Genomic DNA, 23,881 nt, shown 5'->3' on the forward strand with positions numbered 1-23,881 from the left:
GGTGTCAGCTCCACGGTGGGTATTTCAATAAAGGTGAACCCTCACGTTCAATCCCACAAACATCCACTGCAGGCTGTGGACTGCGGAGATGAATAAGACATGAGCCCTGTCACGTAACGTTGTGACATGATCTGAATTACATTTTACGATCAGTCTTCCTGCTGTGGGCAGAGGAACCTGAGGGGCGGAAAGGGGAGAGCGCTGGGGGTTGTTGCCATGTCCAGGCAGGAGATGAGCATGGCCGGGACCAGGGCGAGGCAGGGAAGCGGAGAGGGGCAGGTGGGCTCTGGGTAGACCTTGGCAGGAGCTACCAGGACCTGCTGGCCTGTGCAGGAGGCTGAGACTATACAAGGAATCAAGAATGGCGTCTGGGGATGGTGCCTAAGTAGTCACACCGTATCGTATATTTGGAAGTTGCTAAGAGAGTAGATCTTACTAGTTTTCATCACACAAAAAATGGGTAACTGTGTGGTGATGGGTGTTAACTAGACTTACGGTGTTTATTTTGCAGTATAGACATATAACAAATCATGAAACTAGTATAATGTTCTATGTCAAATATATCTCAATATTTTTTAAAAATAATAGTGGCTGGAGGGAGGGGTTTGTGGCTTCTTAGAGAGATTGCAGCTTTGGGAGCCAGCATTCTAGAGGCCCTGATGGTTCTAGTGGGCACCAGAGGAAGGTTTCAGAGAAGGGGGAGGGTAAAGGGCAGCCAGAGTCACGGGCCCTCTGGTCACCCTGGAGTTTGCAGGGCGTGGATGGAGCACAGCAGCTCCCATCCAGTGGAGGCTCAGTGCTTGGAAGCTGGAGGCTGAGACCGATGTGAGCAGGTAAAGCAAATGTCAGCTGGCGCTCACGGCCAGCACTGTGGTCGACAGGCTGGCCTGGAGCCAGCAGGAAGGCTCTCTAGAAAACTCCCCAGAGTAAAGGTGTCTGGGAGGCAGTGGTCCGTCCCCCATGTATAGTGGTTTACAAGGTTTGTGGCTTCCAGACTCCAGACCCAGGTCAAAGCCAGGCTTCGCCCCTGGTTAGTTGTATGACTTTGTCCAACTTTCCCTAACCTTTCTGAACCTTGGTTTTCTCATCTGTAAATGGGTAGAATAACAACATCCACCTCATGGGCTTGTCATGGGGCTTCGATGAGATAATAATTAAAAATTGTTAATGGGATGTTTTATTTTTTTTTCATATTAAGTCTTCAAAAACATTTTCAATTCAGGTTATCTACACGTTAAGTGTTCAATAGGCACGTGTGGTTTGTAGCTACCATATTGGATAGTGCAGATTTAAGATATTTATTTTCATCATTGCAGAAAGTTCTATTGGAGAGTGTGCATCTCCAGTGGTCTTAGGCAACCCTGCTAGCGGTTCTCAATCTGTGGGTCGCTAGCAGGGTCGCCTAAGACCATCGGAAAACACAGATATTTGCATTACCATTCATAACAGTAGCAAAATTACAGTTATGAAGTAGCAACAAAAATAATTTTATGGTTGGGGGTCACCACAACATGAGGAACTGTATTAAAGAGTCGCGGCATTGGGAAGGTTGAGAACCACTGATCTAGACCATCAGCTTTTTGAAGGCATGGACTTACTCTGTTTTGCTCACAGCTGTTTCCCCAACTACAGCACTCCCAAGGCCAGGCACGAGCCTTGCTGCCGTGGAGGAAGAACACCCAGAAGCTGTCACCTCTCTGAGGTGCTCTGGGTGGCCTGGCCTGGCAGCAAAGACAGCATGTGCCTGGCAGGGGCCAGAGACCCTGGGGGAGGTATTGCCCACAACCGGTTTCATGTGAAGTCTTATTTTCCCATCTTAAGATTTCACCTGAATTCTGTATTTTATTCCCATAAAATATCTACTTTCCATTTAATGTAATAATTACATTTCTACCCACCCCAAATTTCAAGCAAAATATATTTTCCCCAAAATTGCAGCATTTACCCCATGGCCTCCTATACCACTTAATGCACCCCATATCCTCCTTCTCCCTGACCTTCAAGGATACATCCATGTGCCCCAGTTCCTAGTATGTGGAGAGCAATTTGAGATCATTTGGCTGGAGAACAGAGTTATAGAATTCCTATTTTATGGAAGATTAACAGAGCAGTGGTGGGAAGAAACATAGAAGAATTAGAAGGTAATAAATGAAAATTTGTAATGTAGATAAGGATGGTAGCTATGGAAATTGAAAGGAAAGAAAAGGAAAATAGAGCCTTTTCTTTTAAGATAACTGTGGGTGATGTGATAGTAGAGATTGGCATTCACCAGCCATGAATGTTAGATCATGTTCAGTGTTCGTCCCCTCTATACTATAAACTCTCTGAAGAACTAAATCGGTTTTGCTCCTATTGAATTACCACCCCTGACACTAAGTAGGTGCTTAGTAAATATGTGTTCAATAAATAAATGTATGCCTGAGGGTTGACATAAATGGGCATGTGGAATGGGGACTAACCAGAAGCCATACTAGAGGAGAGCGAAGGGCCAGGGTTCAATTGGGAACATGCTGTGTGTGAGGTGACATGAGCTGACTAAGGAGGTAGGGCTCTCTGGTGAGCGAAAGTAGAACCAGGCTCGAAGGCCACCAACGTGGATGCCAGAGAAGGCACGAGAAGTGCCAGTGCTCACAGCCAGTGCGGCAGACCCCAGCCTGGGCTCCGGGATCCGACAGACCCACACGAATGCTGGATATTGAGAAATAAGCTGAATGGGAGGCTTGATGAACCCTCCACTCACGATGGAAAAAGAACAAGGCCTTAGAAATTTCCAGAACTGGAATGGTTTAAAGTAGAAGCTTTGGAATCAGAACTCAGTTGTGACACTCAGTGGCTGTGTGACCTCAGGCAAGTTATTTAATCCTATTGAGCCCCAAGTTCCTCAATTGAAAGTAGAAATAAAAAAGGTAGCCTCATAGGGCCGGCTGTCCACGAAAAGGAAATGTTATCATAGGGCGAGCGCCTAGCACTTGCTGGGACACAGGAGTCAATGAATGACAGCTGCATTTATCACAGTTATTCCTCCCCAATTCCCTCTGTGCTAGGCCTGCAGCTATAGGGTGCTTGAAACTCCAGCCTTTTTACCAGCTATACGGAGTTCAGTTGTTCATCTACTTCATTAGTATTTGTTGAGCACATACTACACGTCAGGTGCTATACCAGACTCTGGGGATGCAATGTGAGCAAAACCAGGCCTGGTTTCCTCCTCCTAGAGCTCACAGTCTGTGTTAGTGAGGGTTCTCCAGAGAAACAGAACCAATAGGAGATATATATCTCATATACATATACATAAATGTGTGTGCACGTATGAGAGAGATGTATTATTTTAAGTATTTGGTGCATGTGATCATGGAGGCTAAGTCCCAGCATTTGCAGTGGGACTGCAGGAGACCCAGGAAAGCCAGTGACTCAGGCAAGCTGATGATGTAGTTCTAGTCCAAACGCCAACAGGCTCATTACCCAGGAAGAGCCAATGTGTTAATTCAAATGCAAAGGCGGTGGGGAGGGAGGGGACATTGATGTCCCAATGGCTCAAAGATATTCCCTCTTATTTGGGGAGATCCAGCCTTTTTGTTCCATTTGGGCCTTCAACTGATCGGATGAGGCCCACCCACATTAGGGAGGGCAGTCTGCTCTACTCAGTCTCTCAATTTAAATGTTAAATTCATCCAAAAATGCCCTCACTGTAGCACCCAGAATAAGGTTTAACCAAATGTCTGGGCATGTCATGGCCTAATCAGGTTGCTGCATAAAATTAACCATCACAGTGTCTAAGGAGGAAAGACTCATTAATTGCAAGTGCAATAATTGGTATGAAAGAGAGGCATATGGTGCTGTGAGGGGATATGGCAAGGACTTTATAACCCAAGGCAGTGGTCACTGACTGTGACCTAAAGACTGGGGACAGGTAAGGGTGATGGTGCCCACAGAAGCAGGAGATCAGCCAAGCTGCACACCCAGGGACCCCCAGAGGCTGCTCCTGCTTCCAGCCTGAGCCCCACATAACCCTCAGCCCTGAGGACAGTCCCTAGTGAGATCCCGGAGCTCAGTAGCAGCCTGCAGGCCTCTGCCTCAGCCCTGCCTCCCCACACCCCACCCCTACACGGGCAGTGCTCTGAATTGCCAGCCGCCAGCCTCCTAATCTAATTAAGAAGTGAATGAAATTCATTTTCCTGACTCGTCCAAAGTGGCGACCTTCTTCGGTGCACATCTCCCTTTGTCCGGCTGCCTCAGCGGTGGCCCCAGGCTCCTGCCAGCCAGGAAAACAAGTTCAACCTGACCCCTCGCCTGACATTTCATATTGATTTTCTCCATCCTCCTCAAACGCCAGCCTCCAGCCGACCACGGTGCAGCCGAGGTGTGCGATCGGAATTGAGACAGTTCATCAGAGTTCAAAATGAAAAGCAACATTGGCTCTCGGAGATGAGCTCTGAGAAGGAGGGTGTTTAATAACCGCTGGCGTTTAATCAAAATGCCAAGGAGATCCGTGTTATCAGCGCTGCATATATTAATTCCCATATGTCCCTCACGCTGCGTACTCAGCAGGGGGTAGAAGGGATGCCTCGCTCCCTCATGTCTCCATTTTTCCCCCTCTGGCTTCTGGCAGTAGTGACAGGTGGGTTTGCGGTTTGAGATTCTTACGCCTACAACAATAGGGTGCTGATGGCAGCGGCAACTGGCTGGTCTGAACCATGCTTTTCCCTTTCAATGCATGAGTATTGGGAGTTGAGTGAAGGCACTGGCCGGGTGTGATGAATGGCTACCAAGGAAAGGAAAGAGAAATTTCAATCCGAATGCCTTTCCAAGGCCCTGTTTGAATCTGACCCCCACCCCTCTCAAACCTCAGCTCCACCTATTCTGGCCACACAGGCCTGCTTCCTGCCCCACCCTGCCCTTTCCTGCCCCAGGGCATTTGCACAGGCTTTGGCTCTGCCCGGAATGCTCTCCCGCCATGCCCCCACTGGTCTGGACTGTTCTCACTTTTTTGGGTCTCTGGGAAAATGCCACCTCCTCAGAGAGGACTTCTCTGTTCACCTCATCTGCACGCTATTTCTATTTATCACCAAATTTTATTTACTTTTTTCGCAGCCCTCACCTATAGATGCTTGCTTTTCTTCCTCTGTCTCCCCTACTAGAATGTCCTCTCCATCAGGGCAGGGGCCTTACTTACCTTACCAACCACTGCATTACCAATACTTAGCATAGCGACCAGCATGGAGTGGTGTTTCACTGAACATCGGTGGTAGGGAGACAGGCAGATGGGGAAAGACTGATAGAAGACAGTGTATTCATTTACTAGAGTTGCTGTAACAAAGGGCCACACACTTGGTGGCTTAAACAACAAGACTTGATGTTCTGGAGGCTGGAAGTTTGAGATGAGGCTGTCAGCAGGGTTGGTTCCTTCTGAGGGCCACAAAGACAGGATCCATTCCAGGCCTCTCTCCTAGGCTTGCTGATGCCCATCCTCTCGGCTCCACATTATTTTCCCTCTGCACATGTCATGTCTAAAACTGCCCTTCTATGGCGCCAGTCACATTGCTTTAGGGCCCACCCATTTTCATTTGATTACCTCTTTAAAGACGCCGTCTTCAAATATGGTGACATTCTGAGGTCTTGGGGGTTAGAGCTTCAACATATGAATTTGGGGGACACCAGTTAGCCCCTAACAGAAGACATGAAAATAATCCAGAGCACAGGCCCTGGAGTGACAGTTCCTCCAGGTGGATCCCCTGTCCCAACAGTTTCCAGTTGCAGAACTAACTCTGTCCTTGGATAGACATGAGATCCACTGTCTTATTCTTCACCCTCATCTACAAACTTAACTGCCGTGTCCTGGTTCCACGGGCCACTGGATCCCTTGATAAACCTACGGCTCATTCACTCAGGTCTCTGATGGAATGTGTCCAAAGACATCAGCTGAAACGGCAGCTGCAGTGAATCTTAAAACCTCCAAGGTTTGGCACAGCTTCCAAACGGGGTTCAGTCTTGATTGGGGGCATAATTAACAGTGTTTATTGCAGGGAACTTGGTTAGGTGAAAAAGACAAGGCCCTTTATGAAAAGCCTTTGGCTGATGACAGGCTTATAAACACACCCAGACACCCACCCACCCACCCTCCTGGAGGAAAGCCAAAACAGGGACCTGTTGCAAGGAGTGGAATTCACTGAGCCCCTCCCCCACCCCAACCCAGTGTCTACCCATTCAAGCTCAGCCGCAATTAACAGCAGAGCAGGCAAGGCCCAAGCCACGGAGTGAAAACAGAATTCCCCCATCCTCATTTCCATTTTTGATTGATTTAACCAGTTTTGTCCATTAGTCATCCTGTTGACTCCAGTTGAGTGGATTTTTCTAAGAACTGGAAGGGTATTAATTTTGGAGACAAGTATCATTCATTAGCAGTTGACACCTCCCCAGGCCCTGCCCTCTCCCCACAAGGGGCCTTGGATGAGAAGGCCATGGAGGTTGAAACAGGCTCAGGCACATGGCTGCAGCCCCAGACACACGTAGTGTGGGAAAGGTTGGCCATGAGGTTATAGGTGGCTCTGGCTGCTCTGGGCGTGGGACTCATCAAGGCTGACTTGCCCGTCATTATCGTCCATGACAAGCCATCAATCACTGGCAAAGCAGTCGTGGGCACGGAGTGAGCATCCTGAATTTGAGGTACACGAGAACCCCAATCAAGGGAATGCTGGAAGGAATTTTCCCCAGGGAGGGACGTGGTCTGTCAGTGAGGGCTAGTGAGGGCTCTGTCCAGGGCAGGATGGGTCTTACGATAGCCTGTCCCTTCCCACCAGAGCTGACATAGAAAGGTCACCTCATCCTCTTTGTGTTAGTTCCCTATGTCTACTGTAACAAAGTACTGCAAACGCAGTGACTCTAAACAATATAAGTATATCATCTTATAGTGCTCCAGGCCAGACGTCGGACCTGGGTCTCACCGGCAAAAATCAAGGGGTTGGCAGAGCTTTGGAGGCTCTAGGGGAGAATCTGCCTTTTCCAGCTTCCAGGCTGCCCACATGCCTTGGCTTAGGGCCTCTTTCTCCAGCTGAAAGCCAGCAGCAATGGGACAAGTCCTGCTCCCACTGCATCTCTGACTCTCCTCCTCTACCCGCCTCTTTCCCTTTTGGGACCTTGGTGATCACACTGTGCCCACCCAGGTAATTCAGACTCATCTTTTTTTAAGGTCAGCTGATTAGCAACCTTAATTCCATCCACAGTCTTAATTCCCCTTTGCCATTAACGGTAACATATTCACGGGTTCTGGGCATCAGAACTCGGACATCCTTGAGTCATTGTTCTGCCTACCATACCCTTCATGTGTCGCCAAGTAGGACTAGGTGCCCTCCATCAGAGCATCCGATATTATGGTTGAAATGATCTGTTTCCATTTCTGTCTCTTGTGCTAAATGATTCTTCCATTGTGGCTAAAGCTCTTTATTCTCCCCTTCTGCATTTAGCATAATGAGGTGCCAAATAAATGCGTGTGGAGCAGCAATGGTCATGCACTCTGACAAGTTTGCGCCTGGTAGTTCTCTTCACACAATGAAAAGGCTCACACTAAAGAGTGGTTGACCCTGTCCTTTCATTTCCAGCTTTGGGAATGCCTGGCATTTGTAGGCAAAGTAAAGGAAGAGGAGTCCATGAGAGTATGATAATCAACCCATGTCTGTTCATTTATTTAACAGATGTTTATGGTTGGGGCCATGTGCCAGGCGCTGTTGCAGACACTGAGAAGATGGTGTCTCCTGCCCTCATGGCAGTCTACCCAAGTAGATGGAGACAGACATCAAACACATAGGCAAATCAGTAGTGCGAGATTTGGTGAAAAATGTTTATGGAGAAGCAGAAGAGGCAAATGCAGAGGCTCTGAGTCTGGACTGTGCGTGGCAGGTGGGGGGCGCGGCGGGCAGAAGGAAGACCAGTTTGGGTGTCTATAAGGAGAAGGAGCAGCTGAGGGGCAATGGAAGGTCTCCACACTCAGGACAGGCACCTTGCATAACCCCAGAGCCCCATTCCCATTGTACACCATGCAAAGGACTTGGGAGTTAGGCAACACGATAGCCCTGTGGGCCAAGGTAAGGAAGTTGGCCTTTCTCGTACTTAAGAAGGGAAAATCTAGGAGGGTTTTGTGTAAAGGAGTAGTGTGATTATACTTGTAAATATAGCACACAGATTATGTAAAGAATGAAACATCAGGAGGAAGAGTGCCTGCCGGGAAAAGAGAAGGCTACCCAAATGGTCCGGGTCAGAGATGATAGTGGCTTAGACCAGTGGTCGGCAAACTGCGGCTTGCGAGTCACATGTGGCTCGCGAGCCGTGGTTTGCCGCTGTGTTGACTAATGAGTTTGCCGACCACTGGCGTAGACTAATATTGGGCCAGTTTGGGCAAAGCTTTGAGTGTAAAGTTAACAGGACACCAGGTGTGGAAGGTGAGTTCAGGGAAGGCGTCCAGGAAGACTCCCAGCTTTCCGACCTGAGCACGTGTGGAGGATGAAGGGCACTGAATGAGCAAAGACTAGGGGAGGGGCAGTTTAGGGAGGAAACTCACAAATTCTGTGGACTCAAAGACTCAAGGTGTGTGTGTGTGTGTGTGTGTGTGTGTGTGTGTGTGTGTGTGAGCATAAAATGGTTACAGTGATACCTTTTGCTGTTTAGCACGACACCATTTACAGAGCCCCTTCTCATCCATTATCTTAATTGATCTTCACAAAGCCCTATGCATTTACAGTATTTCTTCCTTTTTGTAGCATGAGGAAATCAAGGTCCAGAAAAGACAGGTCTGACACACTGACAAAGACTGCGGGTTTATCTTGGTTTACTTCATATAATGAATAGGAGCACCTTCCGTACCGCACTAGAAGATAGAGAAGGGCAGGGGGACTGTCGCGTGTAATTGACCCATGTCTAAGTATACCAGCTAATGCGAGCCCCTGTGCAGTTCATATAATTCTATTGTGACAGCTCGGTAGGTGGCCCCAATAACTGAGCTGTGATGTCTGCTGTCCACTCCCACAGCTCCCCGCCCCATCAGTGCGGGTCCCTTTATCTGCTGAGTTACTCAAAGCACCTGCTGGCCTCCCATCCTCACCAGGCGCAGCCCAGGGGTAGCGGAGGGCAGGAGAGTGCACCCCCGCGATGCTCTTAATGATACTTGCTTTATCATCTTTTATATATTGAACCTGAACATAAGGATTTAAATAGAATTTATCTCATGGATGGGGATCTTTCATCCTGGGGTCGATGACCTGAAATGTTGGTGTCATTTGAAAATCTCTACAATGTCATGAAATTGTCATGGAAGAGTTAGTTACATGTGAGAAAATGGGATCATCAAGCTTAGAGAAATGGTGAGATCAAAGAAAGCAAGGAATCGGTCAATGAACGTGAACAAGGTGTCGTAAGCACAATGGGCAGGCAGACTTAGAAGATGCAGTTACTGCCTCGGTAGGGGCCGCGGAGCCGGAGCTGCGCTTGCATCCTCGCTCTGCCCCTTCCTGGCCTGTGGCAAGGGCACATGCCCTCGGAGCCCCATTGCTCCATCTGTAAAATAAGCACGTTGTGAGGGTGGAATGAATATCACAGAGGGAGTCTGTCCAACACAGTGCCTGGCAGATGGGAGGCTGCTACTCCATCCACTCCAACCTATTCCTGTGACTCCATGCATGCACGTCCCAGGAGCACTCAGGGCAGGCCTGACTGTCAGTGGGTTTGGAGCCAGCACTGGGAACACAGGCAGCGCACCGGAGCCCTGCGGAGACAACAGGCAGTGACCAGTCCCCGCCAGGGTCCTCTCCCAGCGGTGCTCAGCCTGTGCAAGATGGACCCTCCTGCTCGGCCTCGGCCCCCTCACCTTCCTCTGCAAGATTACTATCAGCAGGGAGCTCTCCTCGCTCGCTTCCCCGTGTGTGCCTCTCACCGCAGTGATTGTTGTATAGCCCAGAAAACCAGGACATCCTGGGAGTGCAGCCCTGGGCTCTGTGGCACCATGACAACCAGCTTCCCAGCAATTACCCCTAATAACAGCCACACACCCGGCCTCCTCCACCTGGGCAGGCTCCCCGGGGAGGTGAGCCTCTCTTGGCGCAGCTGCAGCAGCTTCCTGCTGGGAACAAATAGAAAGCAAAGAGAGGAGAGAGAAAGGGAGACACGAAGTGCCTAACCTGTGATGCACAGAGTGGGCCTGGGGCACTGCCCTTAAGCCCCCGGAGCCTACTGGCTGCAGGAAGGTGTCATTCCACAGAAGGAGCAGAACGCCCCATGCCTTTGCCACTCACCCGCCTTACAGAGAGCTGGATATATTGGAGTGAAAGACCGAATGTGAGGGTTTGTCACGCTGGGCCTCGCTGCTGCCAGATTTCTTCATTAGGCTCCTGTCGAGACACCCACTGCCACTCATCATCGGGTGCAGCCTGCAGCCGCCTCCCTCCCTGCGCCTGCGGAGAGGGCGTGCGCAGAGGCCTCTTCCATCAGTCTCTCTCCAGAACGACTGTTCTCAGAAATGCCAGCCCCACTGGGCTAATAAAAGGTTATTCCTCACCGAGGAAGGACAACAGGCCCCCAATTAATAAACTTGTCTCTGGGTGTTCACCCAAATCCGGCCTTTAGATTGACAGGGATGCCCTCCGCCAACACACAGGTTCCTGCCTCCTGGCTCTTTAGACCCCAGATTCCAGCTGAAGCGTCTTCAGGAGAAAGGTCTAACCCCAGAGCTAAGAGGCCTGGAGGATGCCGGCCTCACTCCCGGAGCATTGCCAGGGTTCCCATCTCGCCAAGCCTGTTTCCCTAGCTGTGAAACGGAGATCATTCTCCCCCGAACCAGGCCTGCAGGCACCACGTGCTGCTGTGATCACCAGCCCTGCCGCTGTGCGGCCCGTTCCCTGGACTAGGATTGCTTAGCGCCTTGTAAATGCTGAGTAATGTATATATTTTATAACAGGGAGACATGGAGAGGGTGTTCAAATGAACCAGTAAGAGGAAGAAAAGGATGCCGTGGGCTGAGGTGGTCAAAGAAGGCTCCCTGGAGACAGCGAGCTCTGAGGTTGAAGGGGAGTCAGAGAAATGGGGGAGCAGAGGCAGGTGGTATTCTGGACTGAATGTTTGCATTTCCCTAAATCCATGTGTTGAAATCCTAACCTGCAGTGTGATGGTGTTAGGAGGTGGGGCCTCTGGGGGTGATTAGGTCAGAGGATAGAATGCTCTGAGTGGGATTAGTGCCCTTATAGAAGAGACCCAGAGAGCTCTCATCCTCTCCACCAGCTGGGCAGTCTCACTGTATGTGCTGGGCACAACGAGAAAGTGGCCATCTGCCACTTTTTTTTCCACTTAGCATAATACCCTCTAGGTCAGCCTTGGGCAAACTACGGCCCGCGGGCCGGATCCGGCTGTTCTATCCGGTTCTCTTGCTCTCCCCTCCGCTCCTTTACTTTGAATTTATATTAGTTCACACAAACACTGCATCCATGCTTTTGTTCCGGCCCTCCGGTCCAGTTTAAGAACCCATTGTGGCCCTCGAGTCAAAAAGTTTGCCCACCCCTGCTCTAGGTCCACCCATGCGGTCACAAATGGCAAAGTAAGATCTATTGTATACATGTGCCACATCTTCTATCAGGGGGCACTTAGGTTGCTTCCATATATTGTCTATTGTAAATAACGCTTCAGTGAACATGGAGGGGGGGGCATCTATTGTTTCCAATTAGTGTTTTGTCTCCTAATAAGTACTCAGAAGCAGAATTGCTGGGTCATGTGGTTTTATTTTTAGTTTTTCTGAGGAACCTCCACACTGTTTCTCATAGTGGCTGCACCAATCTGCATTTTCACCAACAGTGCACCAAGGTTCCCTTTTCTCTACATCCTGGCAAACATTTGCTTGTGGATTTATTGGTGATAACCATTCTGAAGATGTGAGGTGATATCTCATTGTGGTTTTAATTTTCATTTCCATGATCATCGGTGATGTCGAGCGTCTTTTCATATGTCTCTTGGCCATCTGTATGTCCTCTTTGGAGAAGTGTCTATTCAGGTCATCCACCCATTTTTAAATTGGATTGTTTTGGGGGGGTGGGGGTGTTTTTGGTGTTGAGTTGTATGAGTTCCTTATAAATTTTAATTTTACATATTAACCTCTTATCAGATGTATCATTGGCAAATATCTTCTCCTATTCAATAGGTTGTCTTTCCATTTTGTTGATTGTTCCTTTTGCTGTGCAAAAACATTTTAGTTTGATGTAGTCCCATTTGTTTATTTTTTTGTTGTTTCCCTTGCCCAAGGAGACATTCACACAAAAATATTACTAAGAGTGATGTCAAAGACTCAAAGGTTTTGAGTCTTACATTTAAGTCTTTAATCCATTTAAGTTTATTCTTGTATATGGTGTACTAAAATGGTCTAGTTTCATTTCTTTGCATATATCTGTCCAGTTTTCCCAGCGCCATTTATTGAAGAGAATGTCTTTACCCCATTTTATTTTCTTACATCCTTCCTCATATATTAATTGACCATATTGGTGTGGGTTTATTTATGGGGTCTCTATTCTGTTCCATTGATTGATATGTCTGTTTTTTATGCCAGTACCATGCTGTTTTGATTACTGTGGCCTTGTAATATAGTTTGATGTAAGGTAACGTGATTCCTCTAACATTGTTTTTTTTTCCTCAAGATTGCTTTGGCCCTTTGCAATGAGGTTGGTACATTTTCAAATGATTGAACAAAAATCAAAAGAAGAATACTGTTTTGTGACATGGAAATTAGATGAAATTTAAATTTCGGTGTCCATAAACAGAGCGTTATTGAAATACACGCTCATCTGTTTACATATTATCTGTGCTGTTTACAAAGGCAGAGTTGAGTTGTTGCAACAAGGACCAAATGACACCCAAAGCCTAAAAAAATTACTATCTGGCTTTTTACAAGAGAAGTTTGCTGACCTCTGATCTATCCAGAGCTTATTGGCCATAAGGTTCAGCATCTTCTTAAGCCTTACCTGGTCACCCCAGCCCAGACCATCTAGTCATTTTTCTACCCAGGGAATTTTTGGTCCTTTTTTTCTGTCTAAAAAAAAAAAAAAAAGTTTTTGACTCATTATTTTTTTATCTTTGAATGATTATTTAAGAGGCTATATTTATGAAGTATAATGTATGTATTTTGAAAATAGTTACACAAAAGTCAGGGACCAATGTAATCTCGTTTATTTTAACTGTTCATTCTCCATGATGCTATGCATTGTGTTGCTACAGTGTTCACTGCTGACAATTATTTGCAGAATTAAGGAGGACTGTATGAAAAGTAAATAGCAAAGGTTCAGCAATGAAGCACCACGGTTTCTCAATTCAGAACCCTCTGAGTTTGATATGATCTGAGTTCTCAGTCTCCAGCCCATGTATAGAGACAATGTCATTGGGCCCATGGTAGTACTGTAGCCACTAATTAAATCTTAAACTTCTTCTCTCACTGTCCTCAGCTGGATGGAGGCCAGCATTATCTATCCGTGGGAGTTCTTACTCTCTGTGGGAAAATCGCTGGCTGTTTCTCTCATTGGGCAAAATTGTTGGCTGTGTCTTCTGTATAGTAAAAATTACTGGCTGCATCTCAATTGCCGAGCCTTTTCTCTCCAGGGGCAAAACGGTGGCCTGCACATCTCTGAAGGAGAATTGCCATCTGCCTCGCTCTGTGGGAAAATTGCCAGTTGAGTCCCCATGATGGGGAAATAGCCGGCCATGTCTCCAAACAAAAAAGCGTGGCCCCTTCTCCATAGTAGAAACATCAGTGGAAGTGAGCAATTTAAAACCCTGTGCGTGGTTCCTTTTTCATCAGGAACAAACCTTCCCTTCCCCTGCCTCGTTTCCTGTACTCTCCCTCTCATCTGCCTGAGTCATCAAAGGCAGGGTGGTGGTGACATGGTTCAGCACCAAATGAAAGACACTTGGACCAAGAAATTCGTCAAGTGGTAGTCCAGAGACAAGCTATTGTGTGTCTGTGCCACAGCCCAGTTCGGAGACCTAGAAATCGATTTTCAGCTGGTAGCTCTTAAGATCTGGCCCCACCTCAGGCTCTGGGACTTGTTTCACACCAAGTTTGCCTTAAACACCACCCACCTGTGCATGGCTGCTGCCCTCCCTGTTGTTCTGGGTGCGGGTGCAATGCTAAGTGCTTGGCATGAAAGAGCTCCTCTGTCCCACCACCAGCCAAAAGGTAGGAACTCCTCTGACAGGCAAGGAAAAGGAAGCTTGGAAGGAGTCAAGCCACGTGTCCAAGGCTTCATAGCTTATAAGCAACCAAGTCGGAGTTCAACCAGGCGTGCTAAGCTTAGAGCCGGCTGTCTTCTTAATTGTACCTTAGGCTGTGGAGTGTGAGGAGGCCGTCAGGATCAGCTGTGTGGCCTTGGGTCCCCTCCTGACTCTTCATCGCAGGCATGAGTTTCTGTGCAGTGTCCAGTGTGAGGTCGAGAAGGGAGCCTCCCCCAGAAACAGCCTTCCCTATGGGTTCCCTCCATCCTCTCTTCTCCTGTCCCACAACCCAACGACAGGCACACTGCATGTTTCCTGTCTGTTTTTCTGCACCACCCTTCTGCGCCACGCCCCCCCCGCCCCACCCCCCCCTTGTAAAGTAGTTTTAGCTTTAGGTTTCTCTAAAGTCGGCAGTTTTCTTCCTGACACTTCCTTTCTCTTATTTGTGATTTCCACTCTTTCCCAGGTTTCGGGGACCTTATTCATTCTATCCGTCATCAGAGCTCTCTCGGGTGCATAGCCCGCACCAGCACTCTGAAGGATAACATCAGACATGACGTACTTTCAGTTCTCTGAACTTTTCAGTTCAGATTTGCACATGTTATAACACAAAACACTGTCTGCTCGGGACACTTAATGCGGTATTCCCCCTCATTCTCGGTTTTGCTTTCCATGGTTTCGGTTACCCACATTCAACTACAGTCCTAAAATTTGAAATGGAAAATTCCAGAAATTAGCAATTCGTAAGTTTTGAAATGGAAAATTCCAGAAATTAACAATTCGCACCATTCTGAGTAGTGAGATGAAATTTTGTGCTGACCCACCCCATCCAGGATGTGAGTCATCCCTTTGTTGAGCATATCCATGCTGTACGTACAGTATGAAATGATATTTTAAGAGCAAGACCATATTCACATAACTTTAATTGCAGAATGTTGTCCTATTTTATTGTTGTTGTTAATCTCTGACTTTACTGTAGTTATGTATGTAGAGGGAAAATCATAGTATATAGAGGGTTTGGTACTACTCATGCTTTTAGGCATCCACTGGGGGTCTAGGAACAAATGCCCGCAGATAAGGGGGGCTACTGTGGGATTTCAAAGGAAGTATCAGTTGCTTTTGACTAGAGCATTGTAACCCAAAGTGTGTTCTAGGCAACAATATACTAGAGAAACAATGGGCTGCAAGTGATTCTTCCCCAAAAATGGAATAGTGGGGAGGGAGGAGGTGTGACCCAATAAGACTTGAAAGCAGGATTAAAGCCAGGGGCCCCCAGGGAACATCTGGCAACGTCTGGAGTCACTCTGGGTTATCACAAGTGGGGATTGCGGACTTACTGGGTACAGGCCAGGGATATTGCTAAACACCCTCTAACGCCCCCAACAGCAAATAATTACTTGGCCTAAAATTCAATAGTGCACAGGTTGAGAAACCTGAAGTAAAGAATGTTAGTTTTTAACCTGTGGGACTTCTCAGCACCTTTAATAAAGGAATTGCATTCTCAAAATTGGGTAGGAGTTTCCCAAGTTCATTGGCCTCAGAATCTGGAATGCCCGACAGACATATCACGGGGTGGGTGTGCTGCTGATGTCACTTTGGGAAGGCTACCCTACAGTAGCAGGGATCAGCAGAGGGAAATTAAAAGACAAGACTAGTGGAATTTCGCAGATCTTATCATCTAAGAGCTGGGAAGGACCTGGTTGGCAATCCTGCCTCTTTCACATTACAGACAAGGAAACAGGCCCAGCCGCTTGCCAGTTGCCCAGTCATTCTAATGAAAGGCAGTAGGACAGACGTTAAAAAAGCCCAGTGGTTAAGAGCATAGGAAGCAGACCCAGTTCAAGTCCTGGCTTTGCCTCCCACTAGCTATAAAACCTCTGTGCCCGAGTTGACTGATTTGTGGAAAAGGGAAATCATCATCTCTATGACTATTGAATGAGTTACTACGTGTAAGGCACATAGCATAAGTGCTCAACAAATGATAGTATTGTTAAGAGTGGCTAATTTGTGTCCAGCCTGGATTCCAAGCCAGCATCCTTAACTCCCAGTCTGATGTTCCTTCCAGTATCCCAGGATGGACACAGGAGGCAGTGAGAAGGAGCTGAGGCACAAAAGTGGGAGAGCACAAGGTCTATCTAGAGGAGCCCAGTTTAACGAGATTGTTTGAACAGAGAGGTGATATTGACAAAGCAAAGAAGGCCTGGTTGTGGTGGCAGTGTCACAGACAGACAGATGGTCCCTCAAAACCCATTTCTACTCTTTAACTGTGTGATCCTGGGCAAGTTACTCACCCTCTTCTGGTCTATCTCATCTATAAGTAAGGACACTAAGCATACCTTCCTCATAAGCTTGAGCATTAAATGGGATAATGTATGCAAAGTATGAGGACCAAGAAATGGGGCAGATGTCATTGTTTTTATGACTGTTATTATTGGGGTCTCCAAGATACATGCTCCCTTGTGGTGAATCTGACACCAGTTTTGATTTGTCTCAAGATCTGTCACTCAAGCAGTAGATGCTTTTGTACCACACGTTCAGTAACTTACATGGAACACACAGTGATGTTCCATTTGCATTCCTCTTGCTGGTCCCCCAGCACCTTTACTAGTATTCCCCTCTGTTAATGCAGTAAAATCTCTTATTCACATCTGTAATGAAATGTGTAGAATTGTTTAGCATTTGTCTTTTGCTATAGCCTGTGAGCACCATGTGGGTCGGACTGGATCTGTCTTGTTCCTTGTGACCTTGGCATTTAGTACAGGGCTTGGCATGCATCCATCCAACAAATACTTTTTATTTGTATGTTCTAGGTAATATACTAAGTGTGGTACATGTGTGTGCATGCACATAAAATACACTGAAATAGCCCACAAATGATTGCTCAGCCTGAATTAGTAAAAACCCTGAATTACAGATGACTTCCTATGGAAGGTATTTTTCCCACACTTTTCAAGGGCCTAAACAGAAACAAATTTGAGCTGAATAAAGCATTGCTTAGATAGGTATTATTTTCACTTAAAATTAAAATGGTTGTCCATATTCATTCATTAAACATACATTTACGAGCACCTCCTATGTTCCAGGGAATAGAGCAGGACAAAATAGACCAAAAACAAACAAACAAAAAAAACATAACAAAAACCTGCCCTTGTAGAGCTTGCATCCTTTAGGGGAGACAACTAAGTGAAATAAGTCAAATGTCCGTGTACATAAACTGAGGCAGAGGGACAGAGAGAGGAAAGGTTGCCTCACTGCTTACAGGCCACAGGGATTAGAGCTGGGAGGTGAGAGATGGCCTGGAGGCTAGGCTTCGTCTATGGTAAGGGTCTTAACAGGGCATGCAAAGTCCTGGGGTTCCCACCTTATGCTTGCCACTGGTGTTGTACGGCTCACACCATGAGTGCTTGGTGTAGAAACCATGCTCCTTTGGGTGTTTTAAATGGACTTTGTATAAAAGGGGAAGTGTAGATCTAGTCATTAGAAGTTGTTCCACTTTGCAATTCCATGGTTCTATGTAGATTCTAACCTGGAACCGTCTTTTAGCTCCTAAAACAAGGCAGATATCCATCATGATTAAGAACAAAGACTTTGAAGTCAGACGGTGATTCAAAAGGCAGATCTAGCTGTGTATCCTTGGGCAGGTTACAAAACCTCTCTGTGCCTTAGTTTTCCATATCTATAAAATAAGGAACCATCAATCCTACTTCACAGTATTGTTACAAGGATTAAATGAGATAAAGTGTGTAAAATACAGGGCCTAGAATATACTACGCTTCCCATACACAGTAATTATTAGCACTATTAAATGTTAATGAATGAATAGAATTCATGAAGTTGGTATTAAACCTCGGATAGGCATAGATGTGTCATGAACTGCGAAGTGCTGTGATGCTGTGTTATCTATAGCCTGTCCTCTGTCCCACATACATAATTAGTGATGAGTTGATTAAAGAATTGTCTTTTTATTTCACCTCCATATTCTGGGGATATCATTTTGAGGCTTTCTGCTGTTGCTACATTGGGTCCCAATATACCAGGTGTTTGGAGAACAGATTCCTTATAAACAGTTCACAGTCCCAGATTCTCAAGCTTCCCAAAAAATGAAATATGATTGGCCAGTACAGAAGAGTACAAGCTAATGTTGATAAAAATATCAACTTTATTGAAAACCTACCATGTGCCAAGCATATGTGTCAGGCCACATACAACTCCTTTCTGCAGCTGGGAAAACTGAAGCTCAGCGTAGTAAAGAAAAAGTCAACCACTGGTAAGTTACAGAGGCAGGAATGGATGGAAGGACGGACTCCAGAACTGTTTAAGCCCTTCCCATCTACTTCCTCAGCTGTCCCTTCACTACATCAGGTGACCAAGCCTCAAGGCTCCCACTCCCCTCTGTTAAGATGTGTGTGTGTTTTGCAAGGGGTGTGATTGTTGTTTCTAAGTCTCCAGTCCTAATGAGATTGCCTTCTATGGAAACTAATGTGAAAATGTAGTTCTCAACGATGAGGATACCAGTCAGAATCCAGGGAGGGGCCTTTGTTAATGCTTGATATAAATATGCCAGAGACTATTTAATAAGCTCTCGTTTTTCTGTTTCAATGGTTTTTGGTTGGTTTTGTTTTTTGTTTTATCTCAAGTTCAATTCTGATTGATCAATTGTTTTGTTGTTCTCTTAAGTGGTTCTGGGAAAAGAAGTATTTTTGGTTTGGCTGGTGGGTTGATTTAGCAAGGTTTGAAAGAGAGCTCGATATTCTTAGGTTTTCTATCTGGAATTTGATGGTACTGTGAGTGCATTGAGCAGGCAGGCAAGAGGAAGTATTGGAGGACAAGTTAACTCAGTAACCTGCAGGCTGCTGTTTGTATCACAATTTTAGGCTGAACCAAACACTTATTAAGTAGGCCATACTCAGTCGCCATTATTGGGGGTCCAAAATAAATATTGCAAAGATGTGTAGCTTGACATCATATATGCTAAGCACTCAGAAGGCAAAGAATTCATTAATTTAGCTGGCTTTGGTTCCAATAAAGCAACAAATATTTATTGAACATTTGTGTGTAAAACTGCCATACAAAGATAAGAAAAACCAAAATCCTGCCTTTAAGTTCACATCCTAGTTGTGGTAAGACAAACCTGTGGATTATTAAATATTCAGGTGAGAGTCCCTGAGCACATTCTAGATGAATGAGCCAGACCAAGTATGATGGGGCTTCAGAGAAAGATCTTTTGGGGCTAAAATAATATGTAAAAAAAATGAGGCGTTTGAATCAGTAAGGAAGGAATGATCAAGAAGAGCTTAGAAATGGGATAATATACATTCAATTTGAACCAGAGAAGTTCAAAATCAAGGTAAAAGGCAAGGTAATGCGGCTTACAACAGGCTCAATATCAAACTGTAGAGCTGTCTTTTATTCCTGTAAATGGAAATTAGCTGAAGCAATAAAGACATGGTAAATACCTGGCTGGGTATCGGAGCAAACGAACAACATACAGGGTGGGGCAAGAGTAGGTCTCAGTTTATTCTTATTTTTTTGTGTAGGTTTTTTTTGGTTTTTTTAAAATCTCACCCCAGGACATGCTTGGAGAGAAACATTGATTGCTTGCCTTCCATACATGCCCTGACCCAAACCCATAACCTTTCAGTGCACAGGATAATTAATGCTCAACCAACTGAAGCCACTCCAGGCAGGCTATTCTTATTTTATTATTGTATTTTTCATACAAACAACTGTAAACCTACTTTTGCCCCATCCTGTATACAAAGGACATTGTAGCCACAATTTAGTAACTTGCCCAAGGTCACACACTAGTAAATGACAGCAAAGTCCCATTATTAAACACCACAATCCAGGAAATATAAAAAACATATGTCCATACAAAAGCTTGTACATGAATGTTCATAATAGCCAAAAGGTAAAAACAACCCAAATGTCTATAAACGAATGAACTGGTAAAGAGAATGTGGTATGTCCATACAATGGAATATTATTCAGCTGTTAATAGGAATGAAGTACTGATACATTCTATGGTTCCATTTGTAGGTAATTTCATAGAACCAGAAAATAGATTAGTGGTGGCCTAGGGCTATAGGGGTGGGGAATGGGGAGTAACTGCTAATGGGTATGGAATTTCTTTGAGGGGGTAAAGGAAAATGTTCTAAATTTAGATTGGGGTGATGGTTTCATGATTATGTGATTATACAGAAAACCACTGAACTGTAATCTTTAAATGAGTAAATTTTATGGTATACAAATTATATCTTGATAAGGCAATAAAAATTTTTGTATTTAATTTAAGCATCTAAGATCACTCCAGGTTTTGGTATGTACAGTGGCACCAGGAACAAGGGGGAATGTGAAACAGAGTTAGGTGCATAGACCTGGAGCTCGGAAATGGTCACAGCCAGATGAATGGATGGGACAGGCCCCAGGCCAGTCCTGCCATCAGAAGGAAAATACAGAAACCAGTGACAGCTTTTTCTGCTGCCAAGGAACTGACAGTTCTGTTATCAACGGACTCTAACATGTTGGTAAGAATGTGCTAAATTGGTCTGCTTTTGCTTTTGTTCTGAAGTTTTTGAGGAGCCGGAAGATCCAAGCAACAGGTCGTTTTTCTCTGAAATTATCTCTTCAATTTCGGATGTGAAGTTCAGCCACAGTGGGAGGTACATCATGACCAGGGACTATCTGACCGTTAAAGTCTGGGATCTCAACATGGAAAACCGCCCCATCGAGACTTACCAGGTACAGACCACCCTCCACCCATGGGAGTATCACACACTTCCTTTGTGGGCTTCCAAGTCGGCCTCTGCCCACAAAGGCTTATCACAACACAGGAAAATTAAAATGGTATATTCTGTGGGAACCACAGGATTTAAGAGGAGGTGCACATGGAGGGGCTAGATAGAACTTAATCCTTATCTACTGAGCACTTACTGTGTGGTGGATACCATAGATTCAGATGTGGTCCTGCTCTCCTGACAGTCTGGTAGAGAAGTGAGATGACAAACAGGGAACTGAGTGTACGGTGATGAAAGAGATGACACTGAGTGCCAGGGGAGCTCATGCAGGGAGGCCCATCTGGTGAGAGAGGTTCTCCTGGAATCAAGAGAAACATGGTGTGTTCAGAAAGGAGCTCTCCACATCTGGAATATGGAACACAGGAGCAGAAAGAAGAGCTTGGATACGTAGGCTCTGGTAGGTAGATTAGGTTATTTTGTCTTTAGTCTGGTCCAATGGAGAGCCATTAAAAAGTCTTACACAGGAAATGCCATTGTGAATTTTGTTTTTACTATGTGTTTCATAGTGCAATTTGCCAAACAGATTGAAGGAATTTAGGGAGGAGGCAATGGTGGCATGCAGGTGGAGAAGGTGGGAGGATGGAGAGTCTGTGAGGTTTGCTGTTGGGTATGGAGGGAAGAGGAATCGGGAAGACTGTGTGGTAGTTTGTAGATTTACTGACAAAAGGACAAAGGAGAAGGTATTGTTTAGAATGGTTTAGAGGAAGACTAGACTTGGAGGTAGAAAGGATTTGCAGAAGCTAATTCCAGGCAAGAGTACAATGGAAGTAAAAGTCAAGAGGCATGAATAAACTAGTCTTATTTTAAAGATTTCTTGGCTTAGATAAAAAGAAGTGGGGAAATTCTAGACAGAGAAATTTGGTTTACATATTTCTTCTTGAGATATAATGCACATGGCCATAATATTCACCCTTTCATAGTGTACAGAGGGGTTTGGTCTGTGCCTAAAGTTGTGGGACTAACATTTAAAAATATTCTGGTTGTTCTGGGGAGGAGACAAAGAGAATAGGTATGAAGTTATTGCAATATTCTGGCGAGGGGTGTTAGTAGCTTAGATGACAGTATTAGCAATGGAGGTGGCCAGAGTCTTGGTATACTAGTATATCCAAGGTAAAACCAGTAGGATGGGATGTAAGAGAAAAAGAAGCACCCAGGATCATCACTAGTGTGTGACCTTTATTCTGAGCAAAGTGCAGTTGCCATTTTATTTGGATGGGAAGTCAAGAGTTTGGCTTTGGACATTAATTGGCTGAACATCCAGAAATAGCAAGTAGGCAGCTCAGTATGAGTCTGGATATATCTCGCCTAGAGAAAAACATTGGACACATGAGGGTACGTAAAGCCCTAGGAAATGCATATAATTAGAGAAAAGAAGAGGTTGGGTAGAGAAAGTCGATTTGGCAAGAGAGCTTGGGAAGAAGTGGCCAGGCAGCTAGGAGGAAAACAAAGGAATATCCTAGAAGCCAAGTGCAGAAACGGTCCCAAGGAGGAGGGAGTCATTAACTGCAGTTGCTGAATCAAGTAAGGACGGAGACTTGACCCTTGGACTTAGTGATGTAGAGATTCTCAGGAACCTCCGTGAAAGAGGTGTAGGTGGGTGATGAATGAATGTCTGATTAGAGTGGGTTCAGGACAGACTCTGAGTAGAGGACATGGACATAGTGAATACAGATAACTCAAGAAATTTTATTCTGAAGGGGAACAGAAACATGGGATACAGGCTTAAAGAAGTTTTATGTCAATAAGAAGAAGCCAATGGAGAGGGAGACAGCTAAAGGAACAAAGTCCTTGAGGAAGAGAGGCCATTGCAGAATTGGCCTTAGAGGTAGATTATGACAGTGGTCAGCAAACTCATTAGTCAACAGAGCGGCAAACCACGGCTCCCAAGCCACATGTGGCTCGTGAGCCGCGGTTTGCCAACCACTGGACTAGGGAAATGGAGGGTTACTCAGGGATCTACTTGAGGTTTATATTATTGATTTTCAGTGAGGTTACCTGTAGGATTGTGTGTCCCTTCCCAACTACATTCACCTGCTTGGTACAGTAGGGAGTTAGATTTAACTAGTGATGGGGTTTTTTTTTTTTTTTGCCAAAATGAATATAGTGGAAAGAGAGACAAAAGTGGGTTTGTTGAAGGTATATGGTAAGAGAGTGATTATGATGATGAACCACTGAATCGAAGGCAGGTAAGGAGGAAAATAGATCAAATCAGGAAGTAGCAAAGGACAAAACTCATTGAAAATGATGAGGCTGAGAGACCAGAATATTTGAATCACTAAAGAATGATGGCAGGAATAGCGATGAAAGAGGGAGAGGGGCTCAGGGAACTTTTGGGGACTGTAAAAAGGATGGGTATCAGGGAGTTGAGTTTGCTGACATGGCTTCAAGGAACTGAGGACTCTAGGCAGTAACAATTGTCTGGAGCACCAACGAGCCCACCCTGTCCCAGGAGAGGAAAAGTTCAGAGAGGAGGTTGAGGACGCCCAGGACTTTAATGATTGACTGTGAGTTCCAGAGGGTGCTGTAAACAGGTCTGGGGGCCAGAATTCAAGACCACGTATGGAGTTGAGATAGTTTGTTTACCCCTGTGGTTCAAAGAGCGTCCCCTTGTATATTGGGGATCTTATTGTCCCCCAAAGCATACCCCAGACTTAAAGGTCCAACACCACAGCACCTGCCCCAAGCTCTCACAGTCCTCCATCTTCAGTCCATAGGTGTCCTCTTCCAGCTGCACAGACAAACCATCTAGTGTTCCAAACTTTAACACAAAAAAAGAGAAGGCAGTGGGAACTGGAACCTGGGTATGGGTGGTATTGACAGAGCCTTGATTAGAGAGAAGTAGATGCAGGTGACACAGTGGT

The 23,881-nt window shown here is 45.7% G+C and overlaps 1 protein-coding gene across 3 annotated transcripts in view; it reads left to right on the plus strand.

Moving 5' to 3' along the window:
* Positions 1 to 23,881, plus strand: part of PPP2R2B (protein phosphatase 2 regulatory subunit Bbeta) — a 342,634-nt gene that overhangs the window by 312,967 nt on the left and 5,786 nt on the right. For all 3 annotated transcript variants that reach the window (XM_080673088.1, XM_080673090.1, XM_080673089.1), the window contains one exon: positions 20,795 to 20,964. In XM_080673088.1, coding sequence (XP_080529214.1) covers positions 20,795 to 20,964 — 170 coding nt within the window. The remainder of the gene's footprint in view (positions 1 to 20,794; positions 20,965 to 23,881) is intronic.

The sequence above is a fragment of the Plecotus auritus genome (assembly GCF_963455305.1).
Source record: "Plecotus auritus genome assembly, chromosome: 6".
In the NCBI taxonomy this organism is placed as follows: domain Eukaryota; kingdom Metazoa; phylum Chordata; class Mammalia; order Chiroptera; family Vespertilionidae; genus Plecotus; species Plecotus auritus.